Below are 14202 nucleotides of genomic sequence, written 5' to 3' on the forward strand. Positions count from 1 at the left end.
AATCAATTGTATTGAAATGCTTATTAAGCCCCTTAAAAGAACACAAATTAGAGTCCTACTTATATAAAAAATTACAGATTATATAATAAAAATCAAAATATAGTAAATAAAGTATGAAACTATTAAGGGAGATATTGGGGGAAAAAATTGATCTTTGGGGTAAGGAGGCCTTCTGAGTAGCATGTAACCAAAATAAAATAGAAAAAGAAAGATATAAAAATAGAAAAAATAACTTATGGATGACATGACACAATTTAGAGAAAGACTAAAGACACAGGAAAGGCTGAGACAAAGACATTTATAACATAATTGGTATACATTATTCGGGGGGGGGGACAAAAAATTGATGAAATTATGCTAACATTTATTGTTACCTAAGGAAAATAAGTTAGTTAAAAATGTGACAAATTTTAGCCATCACATTGGCAGAACATTAAATGATCCATTACTTCAAGTACTGATGGTAATATGGATAAGTAGCAGTTTTGCAACCATTAAGAGAAAACTGAATTATTTTATGGTAAGTAATTTGGAAATATTAATGAAATATGGAAATTAAAGAGATGTACATATGTATGTATGTACAAAAAATGATGTATGATAAAATAAAATAGAATCTATTATGAAATAATTTAGTAAGTTATGATTCTTCTATAATATAGAATACAACATTGTCATTGAAATGTAGGTACAACTGATTTCTAGATTAGTATACTAATCAAGAAAGCTATCTCTAATATTAAATATGTGCCAAAAACAAGTGTTTGATTTCATTTAAATAAAAATTTAAATATACAAATGGGCATACACATGCAGTTTGGTGATAGATCTTAAATATCACAGTAAATACTACTAATAAAACAATATATTTTGCCAATTTTAGGAGTATTGCTTTTGTTTTCTTTATTTACGTTGTTAGACAGGCCTACTCTGTTCTTTAAAAATGTTTAGAGCCCTGGTTCAGTGGGTTGAGTGTCAGCCCTTACAACCAAGGGGTTACAGGTGTGGTTCCTGGTCAGGGCACATACTATTACTGGGTTGCAGGCCATCCCTGGTGGGGGCGTGCAAAGGGAGCCAATAGATATTTATTTCTCTCTCCCTCTTTCTTCCTCTCTCTCTAAATATAAATAAAAATATTTTGAAAAATGTTTAGGAATTGGAAACCATGAGTCCAATAAATAATCTTTAGGTAGTTCGTGAGTAGCCAAATATTATAAATGTTCTTTTGGAACTATTTTTGTGCGGTTTTTGTTTGTTTGTTTTGAGGATGGTAAAGAAACCTTAATTGTCATTATGGTCTTTAAAGAAATGACAAGTGGATTAAAGGACTTGTATGCATGCATATTAGCATAACCACTGGACACAGACACTGGGGCAGTGGGGGATTGCCCGGGGTGGGAATGGCTGGGCAGGGGGGCGGGGGGTCCATTGGGGAAAAAGGAGACATATGTAAAACTTTAGACAATAAAAAAATGAACATCAAATTCCTCACTGTTCCAATTTATATCCATAGAAATTGACAACATAAATTGGACTTAGAAACAATACAACTCTTTATGACATTCACATTCTCTGTTTTATATGCTCTTCCACATCAGATAAATTCTACAAGGCTGCTAAAAATTCCATAAAGTAGAGGCACAATATTGAGATTTGTTACATTTTAAAATTTATTAAAAGATTGAAATTAAATGATAGAAAGTAATGGGAATTAGATCCTCTACATGTGGAAATATATACTTTTCCCCCTAAATCTTGGGGTCATAAAATTAGAGATAAAATATTTTCATTGACATAAGGATCCTTTCAGATTATTCACTTCAAAATGGAGAGAATACAAATGAGTAGAACAAAACCAGCAAAAACACTCTAGTTAATTCTAGTTATGACAGTTTGAAGGTTTTTAAAACAAATTCTAACTAAGGAAATGGCAGAAACAAATGCACATTCATAAGCCACCTGCACAGAGCAACAAATTGGTTGAAAGAACACATGTCTGAATAACACAAATATAATCCAGAAAAAAAGCTTTGTGCTAGTCAATATGGCTATTTTGTGGAACAGGTAATCCTTATTCAAGATACTCTACTGCATGTGTTGAAAGTTTCTTCTAATAATGATATACATCTAGAAGGACTGAGAGGTGAATGATGTCCTTGTATTTAAGCAATTCACAAATTGTACAACCGTAAGTGATAGTTTTAAAAATGTGCCCAAAGATTTAACTCTTTGGCCAGAGCCCCTGATTCTAGCAGACTTGGAGAACCAAATCACACCCCGATCACACCAATATTAAAATACATATGGCCTTTAATAAGATGTTACCATTTTATCGTTATATGTTAAATGATAAGAATAAAGGCTCTCCTAGAAGGTATAGGTATATTGTTTTCAAAAGAAATTACTAAATTTTGAGACCATACATAGGCCCCATAATAGCAATGCTATCTTTCTATCTCTCTATTCTTCAGTAACATTGGCCCAAACTTATCCCACTGAAAGCTCAGAGTATTCAAACTTTTCCCAGAGTTGCAATTCCCAGCCTCTTTGGTGTCCCCACTACAGCTCATCTAGAATTCTGAGTAGAATTTATAGCATTTTATGTCTTTGCTTGTTTATATTAATAAACAAGTCTCAACATAAACTTCTAGAGTTTATGTCCACTGGCAGCAGAGGCCCCGCCCTCCTTGTCCTATGTACCTAGCATATATACAGTCACATATATGTCCTATATACATTGCACAAACACTACAAGGGCAGGGATTGTGTTTTTCTTACCACTGTTTCTCAGGTCTCAGAACTCAGCACATAGTTATCGCTAAATGAATGCTAAGGTGGACTAAGGGAAGAGGGGAAATTGGGGGATATCTGTAATGCTGTCAACAATAAAAAATACAATTATTTTTTTTTTTAAATTTTACTGAGTGAATTAATAGCTAAGAGTACTTCCTGAAACACAGGGCTTCAGTTGGTAAAACTATTTTGTGTACCGACAGAATTAGGTTCTGAAATATTTAAAAGTAGAAAAAGCCCTAACAGGTTTGGCTCAATGGATAGAGCGCCAGCCTGTGGACTGAAAGGTCCCAGGTTCGATTCCGGTCAAGAGCATGTACCTTGGTTGTGGGCACATCCCCAGTAGGAGGTGTGCAGGAGGCAGCTGATTGATGTTTCACTCTCATCAATGTTTCTAACTCTCTATCCCTTTCCCTTCCTCTCTGGAAAAAAATCAATAAAATATATTTAAAAAAAATAAAAGTAGAAAAATACCATATATTGTCATTTGCCTCCCACAGAATACAAGAATTCTAACAAGATTTTGCTTGAATGAGCTTAGTGATAAGGCATCCTTGATTTTGTTACAGAGCATTTGATTTAAAAGAAAAATCCCTGCACACAGTTTTCACTACATGGTTATGGTGTGTCTATTTCACATAGACATAAGAAATTTAACTCTGATTTTACATAGCATCATTAAAAATCAGTAGCCATCAGACTCCTCAACAAAACTTAGCTAAATTCCAAATTTCTTGCTTTTAACCCTTTATCTTATGGTTTTTTTTTATAGATCAAGTACTCCAGTTTGTTAGTTTTACCCAAATAAATAATCTAGTACTATCCTATCTAATAAAAAAGAAACATGGTAATTAGACCATACCTCTGCTACCCTTCCCATTGGCTAATCAGGGTGATATGCAAATTAACTGCCACCCAAGATGGCGGCCGGCAGCCAGGCAGCTTGAAGCGAACATGAGGCTTGCTTCCTCCAGTGATGGAGGAAGCCAATGTTCCCCGCCTGCCTTGCCGGCCTCTGAACTTACAGTTTGAAACATTGTTAAAAATATAGAAGCTCGCCAAAGCTGGTTTGGCTCAGTGGATAGAGCATCGGCCTGCGGACTAAAAGGTCCCAGGTTCGATTCCGGTCAAGGGCATGTACCTGGGTTGCGGGCACATCCCCAGTAGGAGGTGTGCAGGAGGCAGCTGATCGATGTTTCTCTCTCATCAATGTTTCTAACTCTCTTTCTCTCTCCCTTCCTCTCTGTAAAAAATCAATAAAATATATTAAAAAAAAAAAAAATATATATATATATATATATATATATATATATAGAAGCTAAACAAAACCCAGGAAACCTGCTTTCAGCCAGCCGGGATCTCAGAGCTGGAGTTGAAACAGTGTTTCGATTATAGTACCCAAACAAACCAGATACCTGCTTTCAGCAGCCGAGGCCTAAGAGCTGGAGCCAAGCCTCAGAGTTAAAGCTGGCCCAGAATAAAAAAAAAAAAAAAAAAAGAAAAGAAAAAGAATAAAAGGAGCAGTTGGGAGCTTCAGTCACCCGCCAGGCTGAAAACAGCCCTCAGCCCCTCACCCAGACTGGCCAGGCACCCCAGTAGGGACCCCCACCCTGAAGGGTGTGTGACCAGCTGCAAACAGCCCTCAGCCCCTCACCCAGGCTGGCCAGGCACCCCAGTGGGGACCCCCACCCTGATCCAGGACACCCTTCAGGGCAAACCAGCCGGCCCCCACCTGTGCACCAGGCCTCTATCCTATATAGTAAAAGGGTAATATGCCTCCCAGCACCTGGATCAGCGGAGCCGCGAGGCCTCCCGGCACCAGGATCAGCATGACAGGGGGCAGCGCCCAAACCCCTGATTGCCCTGTGGCTCTGTGTGTGACAGGGGGCGGGCCTACAACCTCCCTATCCGCCCTGCTCTGTTCGTGACAGGGGAAGACACCCCAACCCCCTGATCAGCCCTGCTCTGTGCCTGATAGGGGGGAGCTCCCCAACCCCCTGATCGCCCTGCGGCTCTATATGTGACAGGGTGCGGAGCTCCAACCACCCCCCACCATGGGCCCTGCTCTGTGTGTGACAGGGTAGAGCCATAACCTCCCCATCAGCCCTGCCCTGAGTGTGACAGTGGCGGCGCCCCAACCCCTTGATTGGCCCTGCTCTGTGGGTGATAGAGGGTGGCGCCCCAACACCCCCCCCAACGGGCCCTGCTCTGTGTGTGACGGGGTAGAGCCATAACCTCCCCATCCACCCTGCTCTGTGTGTGACAGGGGGCAGCGCCCCAACTCCCCAATCAGCCCTGCTCTGAGCCTGACCAGGGGCTGCACCTAGGGATTGGGCCTGCCCTCTGCCACCCGGGAGCAGGCCTAAGCCAGCAGGTCGTTATCTCCCGAGGGGTCCCAGACTGCGAGAGGGCACAGGCCTGCCTGAGGGACCCCCCTTCTCACCCCCCCCCCCCCGGTGCACAAATTTTTGTGCACCGGGCCTCTAGTACATAATATTTCAGATCTTGTGATTGGTACACAGTAGACTTTTATACTTACTGCACTTCTATCAATTGCACTAGCCTCCCTCTCCTTTCTTTTCCTCCTTCTCTCCCTTATTTTATTTCCTTCATCCACAGTCATGTGCTTTTTTGCTGTTGTTTGACTTACATAACATATGTAACCTGAGAGTTGTGCTGGTTTAGACTGAATACTCTGGGCATAGAATATGTGGATTTGAGTCTTGGATTCAGAACTTATTAGCAAGATGATCTTTAGTGAATTTCTAGAAAATGCTGTGCCCCTGTGTTCCCATCTGTAAAATGGGGAGAGTGACAGTATCTAGGCTTTTTTCTTCCTTCATATCTGATTGGTAACTCTGCTAAGTTTAACCTTCTAGGCTGGACATTTGTCTTTAGATTTTTAGAGACATCTCCCCCCTAGTCTTCCTGTATTGCTGAGAGACATCCATGGCTCTCTAATTCCTTTTCCTTGATTGTGATCTACTCCATCAGCATCGTCTATCCTTAAACACTCAGAATTTCCTGTTTATCTTTGAAGTTCAAAAGGCATATTTTCTTATTTTGACTACAAGCTGTTTTCTTTTGATACCATAAGTCAAGGTTTTTGCAGTGAGTATAAGCTCGCTCTCTCTCTCTCTCCCTCTCCCCCTCTCTCTCTCCCTCTTTCTCTCTCTTAGACATGAACTAAACTTACGTCTACTTCATTCACCAATGTAAACCTAGCATGCTGCGAGTTTTCAATCAATATTTGTTGTAAAAGAATGATCTATTTCAAATCCAAAAGATATTAACGCACAAGAATCCAAGGACTTCACTTTATTGCCTTTAAACCACTGTAACTAGGATAAATAATACTAGGATCAGTGGATTCCACAGAGTATCTGCTATTATGCTTTTTCAGTTAACATTTTAAGTGTTATGTTCTTTCCACACATGTTTTATCTTGATCTTGAAACAATCTGGGAAGGTAGATGTCATTTTTATTTTTCACAAATGAGGACTCTCTGCCTCAAAGATTTGCCTGAAATCACCCTGGTGGGAAATGGTAGAGCCAAAACCAGAATCTGATTAGAAAGTTTCGGGTTCTTTACTGGTACCATGCAGATATTGAGTTACTCTCCTGAAGCCAGTATGTTCAATTTATGTCCACTTCTTTTTTTTCCCCACGGTAGTGATTTGTCATATTTTGATAATATCTTGAGTCAGTTTTTCAGTTTTCCACCCTATTTTTTCTCTTTTTGAGGATTCCACCTTCACATATTATTTTCTTAGACAAGTTTCAACCACCTTTATATAAGTATACAATATTAAATTAGTCTTCTCAATGTTTGAATGAAAGGTCAAACAGTTTCTTTCATTAGTTAGTCAAGTGTGTCTCATAGGATAAAATAAAACAAAATAATGGCATACCCAAAAGACTCTATACACAGGTGATTTATCAATTATAGCATTTGAATTTTAGCTTCAAAAATCTTTTTTTCAGTCTTTTAAAAAGTTAATTATCATGAAACATCATACTTAGTTTTTTTGCCCTCAAGTTTGAATGGTTATCATAAGTGTCAGAAATTAAGCAAATAATCTAGATGACTAAGAAAAAATTCATTGACAACTACCTCCGCATATTTAGTCAATATATATGACTAAAATTACTTTGAAATTATATATGTTATAAAGCAAGTGTATTTGAATATTTTTATTTGGGCAACTGAATACTAAATTGTATATAACCCTATATAATAAAAGGGTTATATGCAAATAGACCAAATAGCAGAATGACTGGTCACTATGACATGCACTGACCACAAGGGGGCAGAGGCTCAACGCAGAAGCTGCCACCTGGTGGTTAGTGCACTCCTCCACAGCAACGCTAAGGACATCCGACTGCCAGCTTAGACATCCCCCAGCAGTCAGACATCCCGTGAGAGCTCCCAGACTGCAAAAGGCATAGATCAGACTGAACCCTTGCCCCCAAGTGCACAAATTCTGTGCACCGGGCCTCTAGTTGATTCATAAAATTGTTTTAAAAAATGAAAACCTGTTATTTTTCTTGTGCTCTCTCAAATATAGCTTCTTGGTCAAAGCTTGCAATAAATTACTTTTTAAAACAGCTGATATATCAAACACTTTGCAACTCTTTTAGAAATCTAATTATAAATAGATTTTTCCCAACATTAAAAAAAAGTTAAATCAAGCTTAAGAGATTTTAAGCAACTTGTCAAGATGCCATATAGCTTCGCAGAGAATGAAGCACAGAACCATAACTATAGCTTCAGTTACAGCAATGAGACAGGTTTTCATAGTTCAGGAATATAAAAATCAATATACTGTCCCTCCTTTGTGCTCTTAACAGAAACTAACAAGGAAATAAGCTCTTGTCTCTGCTGAGATAAGAAATAATAGGTCCTACTTTGGTAAGTCTCAAAATAGATGACTTTGATGATTTATTTTAGAAACCAGCATAAGACACCAAAATTCTTACACACAGAACCATATATGATTAGTTTTGAAAAGGCTCTTCAAAAGACAAAGAAAGGGAGAAAATCCATAAGTGTAAATGGTTTATATATGTTGACATCAATTATCTCGAACTTAATATTAAGAAGATAAAAACTTTACCACACTGTAACTACTTTGAAAAATGAAGACATGAACTCTCATAATTGAGGCCCTACAAGTTCATTATAACAATAAAATATAGTTTTTAGAATATTTGTCCACTGGCTAGAATAATCCAGATTATCTATTGAACTAGGATGAAATGAATCATTTATATATTTGAACACATAACACCTCTTTCTGACTCAATAATACATATGGTATGAACAATATAGGGACTTTCCTATTAGAACTTCCTCCTTTAAAAGTCCTAAGAAAAAGCCAGTGAAACAATTATTGAGTTATTTCTAAGTTTCAGTTCAAATCCTGGACATATTGCATGTGAAAAGTTAAGCAATCATAAACGATCTACTAGTGCCCTATATTCCCTAGATGAAGAAACTCTCCAGGGGTTAAGGACTCTTGACACATAAAATCATGTCCCCAGACTGCCAGAACCCATCTCTGTCCACTGCAACACACAGCTCTTTAACAACTCCCAACTTTTTAAATTATGAGCAGCTAGAAGAGAATTCTGGGGCCAGTTATGATGATCATCACGTAAGTATTACCAAACACCAAATTACTGTTTAAAACAACGCAACTCTTTATGCCCTTAAGTAAGCAGTTGCCTATTAGGTTGTAAGGAAAACTTGCACTTCTAATGATAAAGGAGCACACAGGTTGTTATTTCAAAAAACCACTGGCTAAATCTGCTTTTATTTATGAGAACACAGATTCGTTTGTAATATTGTGAAGATGCATGAGAGCCCTGATATTTATTTTATAAAAATCTTTTCTGTAATTTTCCCACTATATATATATATATATATATATATATATATACACACATACATACATATATTCAAAGAAATAAGCCCTTATGACAAAACTTACATATAAGGAATAGTTAATCAACCAGCATGTTTGTGTCCATGCAACATATTTAAGTTTCTAAAGAAAAAGTATTAAAAAACTTTAAAAAAAAGAAGCACTGAGTGTCAAACATTTTCTGGCATGTCTAGTATTACTTAGCATAATTCAATCCATTCTCTATTTTCAGAGAGAAAATATAGTTGTTCTATCTGCTGGTATTGACACAACTATTCACTGTTGGTATATACTAAAATTAGTCATCATAATAATTCATTTTAGCAATGATGCAAGTAGTTATAAAGGCATGTTTTCATCTGCATAGCAATTGTGTCTTACTCTTGAGGATCACATCATACAATAATATAATTTTAAATGTAGATTTATATAAAACAAAGTCACACAATATACTCATACTTCGGCTACTCAGTATGTCTAAGATCCTTATAGCATCTGTGCCCTAATCTATATATTTTAACTTTGTTCATCAACTACTTCTATAGCTAGATACAATACCTGAGCAGTTTGATATTTTTTTTGAATGATTTAAAAGTTTTATTGAAAGGTATCACAACCCAAGCAGACCTGTTAAATTGGAGGCTTGGGGTTGATATTGTCAGTCTCTCTCTGTCTTTTTCACAACACACACACACACACACACACACACACACACACACACAGAACATCATTTCTATCACCATACAATTTTTATTTTCATGTAGACAGACAATTAAAATAAAAATCTTTGGAATCTGGCTTAATAAAATATATCTATTTCTAACATAAATATAACACAAGAACCTGGTAGATTTTAACCATATTTATAATTTACTTTGATGTAAAACCCTCCCCCCTCCCCCAGCATAGCAAAAAAAGGGGGAGGGGTAAGGAAAACCAAAACATTTGTATGTAGAAAAGCATCATACATACCAGGCTGTGAAACTTGTTAGTTTCTAAAGTAACCATTCCTATAAAATGCGGAATCATTAGAAAGTTCATCAGTGTCATTTATTCACTAAATTTAGTAGGAAACCCATTTCTACACCCCCCATCCCCATTCCCCACTCCCAGTAACTGAGTCTTGACTAGTTTTGACCACGTTTCCAAACGAAAACAGCTGGAGTAACCTCCATGCTCCACACAGAGGTTCATTTCCTTCTGTCTGAAAATGGGGAGACCTCCTCAGAAAAGAAAAGGATGGGGAAATATTGCACGGGTACCTGGGGAAATGCAAATGACTTAGAATGGTTTGGGGGGAAGAAAAGAAAAAGCCAGCGGGAAGGGGGTAGGCACGGAAGAATAGTTCTCAGTCCTTGCATTTACTCACCAGCTTCCCAAATGCAGGGTCAGCAACAAGAACATCAGCCTCACGCCTCTACTTTGACTCCACAGAAGAAGAGGGGAGAAGAGAAAAGCTTTCCAAGAACCCATCAGAATCGCTTTTTCTTTTCCGCTGAATTCTTCACGCCAGGACTTTTCCTCCCACCTAAGCTGCCGCCCGGGGAAGGAGCACCAGAAGGGAAAGTGTGGGAAGGCGATACACCTCCCGACCAGGTAGGATGCGACTCCCCGCGGAATGGAGCCGGGAGCCAATCGGACCGAGAGGATGCTGGCATAAATTATCTGCAAGCCGTTTGGGCCAATCAACGACCCCGAGAGGCGGGCCTCCCCCTACTAGAAATCGAGCCCAGTGGGGAAAAGGGCTCCGTCTTTCCCAAAGAAAAACAAACCTCTTCTCTCCCTCGCAGCCCCGGGAGCGTTGGCGTGGCCAGGACAGCTTTCCTCCCGAGGGAAGGAGGCGCCCCGCTCGCTCCGGGCCTGACTCTTCGGGCGCCGCCGCCTCCTTCCGCTCCCGCGTCTGGATTCGGAATCTGCCTTCCGAGACCCGTGGGAAGATTGCAGCCCCCTAATTGGTTTTCCCCGGGCTCGCGCAGGTTCTGCTAATTTTTGTTAATTATCCTTCATTTGGAGTGTAGGAGGGCGTCTCATTTCTCGAAGCAGCCCCAGCACCTGGCACAATGCCCGGCACCAAGGAGTCCCTAAAATCCCGAATGAATGAATGAATGGGCGTGCTCCGTGCATTCCTGGCTATCGCGTTTCCTAACTCCTTTTTCTCCGTCTTTACGAGTGAGATGATTTGCATTCTCCTCTCCCCCGGCACCAGGAGATGGTACTAATGAATAATGCCAGGCACGAACTACCTCATTTTATAAAAAAACGTAAACAAAAATCCGGTTTGGAAAAGGTCCTCTGAGCCGTAGGAGTTACAGACCTGGTACACGGGTGATGTTGTTCTCCTCGCCCTCCCCAGTTGCCTTTGCATTTGTTGAGCTCCAGTGTTTGGTACCCAACTTCAGAGGCTCTGCTTTGAGTTTGCAGCAGAGCTCAACAGTTGCCAGGGCAACCAGAAAGCCTCTGGCAGCTTGAACAACTGTACAGGCGAAGACAGTGATGGTGGTGGAAGCAGGCTCGCTGCCCAGCCGTTTCTGCTTTTATGCCTTCCTAAATCCCTGCTTCCCACCCAGGACGCTCGGGGTTGCGTCTTTGATGGTCTCGTTAATCACCACGTGGAATTGGCCAGATTCAGGGGTGAACTACAATTTACCACATAGTTACCCACGAGCATTTGTCTCCCCGCAAACAGTTCAAGGCAGAAGTAACAGCGTCTACCCAACCTTCTGAAATCACTTCACTGGGTTTGGCGGTAGCAACGTTACAGATTATTTTCTTGCCCAGGATAACAGATGGTGCAATGCTGGGCTTTTTCTCCCTCTCTGTGATTGATTCTCCATCTTTTCATTCTCCTCTGAAAATAGGTATTGACCCCCTTGTGATTCTTCTCAACGTTAATTAGGCAGCATTATTCTCTTCCACAAAGCACGTTAGTCAAGGCAGCTAATACTAAATAATCTATATAACAATAAAGTTCCATTATTGATTTTGAGGTGAATGAATTAGTTAAAGGCGGTGCCAATATAAATTTGTATTGTCTTCTTTCTATTTTTCCAGCTTCCATTAAGAATGTGCTTTGGATAGCTAGTGCAACTGTTGTATTGGATGCACACACTAATTCATTGATCTGATTAGCCTGGTGAACTAGGAATTACTTCACTAGAAGTATGTAGTGAATAACAAATATTTATTTCGTTATTCTTTGTGTTTCGATAAGATTTTTGCATATATTAATGGGAATATGATATTGCATAGTGTTACACAATAGTAGTAATGGTTCCTCCATCAAAAATATGTACTAAGATTTTACCCTGATTGTTTTTATATGTAACTGAAAGATACTGAGAACAGTTAAGAGACATCAATGGAGAGGAAAAGTGAAGGATATACCCCCTTGGGTAGTTACATGTTGCCTGCTTATTCTTATAAATGATAAAGAACTAGAGTAATTTTCAAGATGGGAAATTTCCTGTATTTTTCAAAATCTAGTTTTGGCCAATTTTGTGCTGAACTTTTTAAGGTTTATTTCATCCCTTTCTTTCAAGCACTTTTCCCTGACTCTTTATTTCTATGTCTCATCTTTGATTTTTCTTTTCTTTTTTACAATATATGTCTCCTGGGAAGCTGATCTTATTCCGCTGTCACAGTTAGTTACAATTCCCTGTAAACGGTGTGAAAGGAACCTGAGCCCTCAAGAACCTGAAGAAGGAATGATGATGTGGGGTCTTAGTCAGGTGTCTTGACCCTGACAGTCTGTCTCATTCAATGTAATAAGCCAGCTGTGTGGGGGTGGAGGGAGAAGGGTGACATATATTATGAGTCCTGAAGAAAGCTAAGAAGGTACATTTACTCAACAAACAAACCATAGTCTCCCATAGAGGGAACACTCACCGGGAAACATCAGGTGTCTTACATGATTCTAGATTAGAAGCCAATGGTTGCTTATAAATACGGACCTGGAGAAAATTCTCTCTTCCATTGTGGTAGTGGATTCCAATGACAGGTAATTTGACAACATTTCTCAGTGTCAAAGATATGTTCAGTTGTCACATCTTGGGAGGTGGGTTAATCTACTGGCACCTAGAGGGTAGAGTCCAGAGTTTCTGCTGCACAATCACAAATTCAAAAGCAAGCGGTCACACAGCAAAGTATTATAAGGTTCAAACTTTCAACAGTACCAAGGTTGAGATGCCTTGCAATACGGATGGGTGGCTAGATTTCATTGCAGCTGAAGATTTCCTTACATTGTCACTGAAGTCACCATTGCCCTTCTCCTTCCTTTGAAAGACTGAGCCATAACCATTACCCAGTAGTTTTGTATCTAGCTGTAATTATTATCAAATCATAGTGAGCAGTAATATTCATTTTTGTAAAATTTGTACAGGTATCACCTTAAAATGAAATGCTTGGGGTACCTATTAAAAATGCAAAGTAATGAAATTATCTCCAGATCTAGACAATTATAAATTTTTAGTAATTATAATTTTGGGGATTATCATGCCTCCAGAAGTTTAAGAAATATTGTCCTATAAATGTCTTACAAAGTGATGAGTGAGACAGTGATCTGATTCTGAACGTACTATCCTGGCCCTAGCAAAGTTGGATTTTGGCATGATTCATCAGGCCATTGTTAATTTATTCATTCAAAAATTAATTAAAAAACTCTGTGCCTAATATTAGAAATACAATGGTGAACAATATTTACCTCATTGTGCCCCAGTTTCTTCATGTGTAAGAGGGAGATGAAAATTCTACTTAGGTTCTAGAGTTGTTTTAAGGATTAACTGGATTAATTCAAGGGGATCACTTAAAACAGTACATGTATAAAAGAAATTACTCAAAAAAAGGTTAGTTGCCATTGTTATTAACTCATTGAGAGTAGGTTTAAAATCTAATTTATTCACTCTAATCTTTAGTACAATATCTGGAACCGAATATTAACTTCTAGAATGCACAGTCTAATAGGGAAGATGGAGGGGTTCAGGAGACACTGGTGTTCTCATCCACCTCAGCATCATCCTGATAATGTTGACCTGAACAAGAAGATATTTTGAGTCGTGTTCCAGTTCTCCCAGTACACTTCTCTTCTTTTTTAAAATATGTTTTTATCGATTTTTAGAGAGAGAGAAGAAGGGAGAGTGATAGAGATAGAAACATCAATGAAAGAAAAACATCATCGATTATCTGCCTCCTGCACACCCACTACTGGGGATCGAGCCTGCAACCGGGGCATGTGCCCCCACAGGGAATTGAACCAGTGACCTCTTGGTTCATGGGTCGATGTTCAAACACTGAGCAACAGTGGCTGAGCAGCACTTTTTTTCTTATGGCCACAAGCTATATACTTCAGTCAAAACAACAACTGCAGGTTTCCAAACCAATCACCCACTGTCATATTTTATTGTCTTGTCATGCTACTGCCTCAGCATAGGGGGCCCTTACCCCTTCTTCATCTGTTTAGAGTCTCTTCATTCTTCATTCTTCCTG

The 14202-nt window shown here is 39.1% G+C and overlaps 1 protein-coding gene across 1 annotated transcript in view; it reads right to left on the reverse strand.

Annotated features, from left to right (window-relative positions):
- GABRG1 (gamma-aminobutyric acid type A receptor subunit gamma1) overlaps nt 1-10664 on the reverse strand; it is a 51291-nt gene extending 40627 nt beyond the window's left edge. Inside the window, exon 1 of the mRNA XM_036332843.1 lies at nt 10091-10664. Coding sequence (XP_036188736.1) covers nt 10091-10194 — 104 coding nt within the window. The 5' untranslated portion in view covers nt 10195-10664. The remainder of the gene's footprint in view (nt 1-10090) is intronic.
- Between the last annotated feature and the right edge of the window lie 3538 nt (nt 10665-14202).

This window comes from Myotis myotis, unplaced genomic scaffold, assembly GCF_014108235.1.
Source record: "Myotis myotis isolate mMyoMyo1 unplaced genomic scaffold, mMyoMyo1.p scaffold_m19_p_1, whole genome shotgun sequence".
Classification (NCBI taxonomy): domain Eukaryota; kingdom Metazoa; phylum Chordata; class Mammalia; order Chiroptera; family Vespertilionidae; genus Myotis; species Myotis myotis.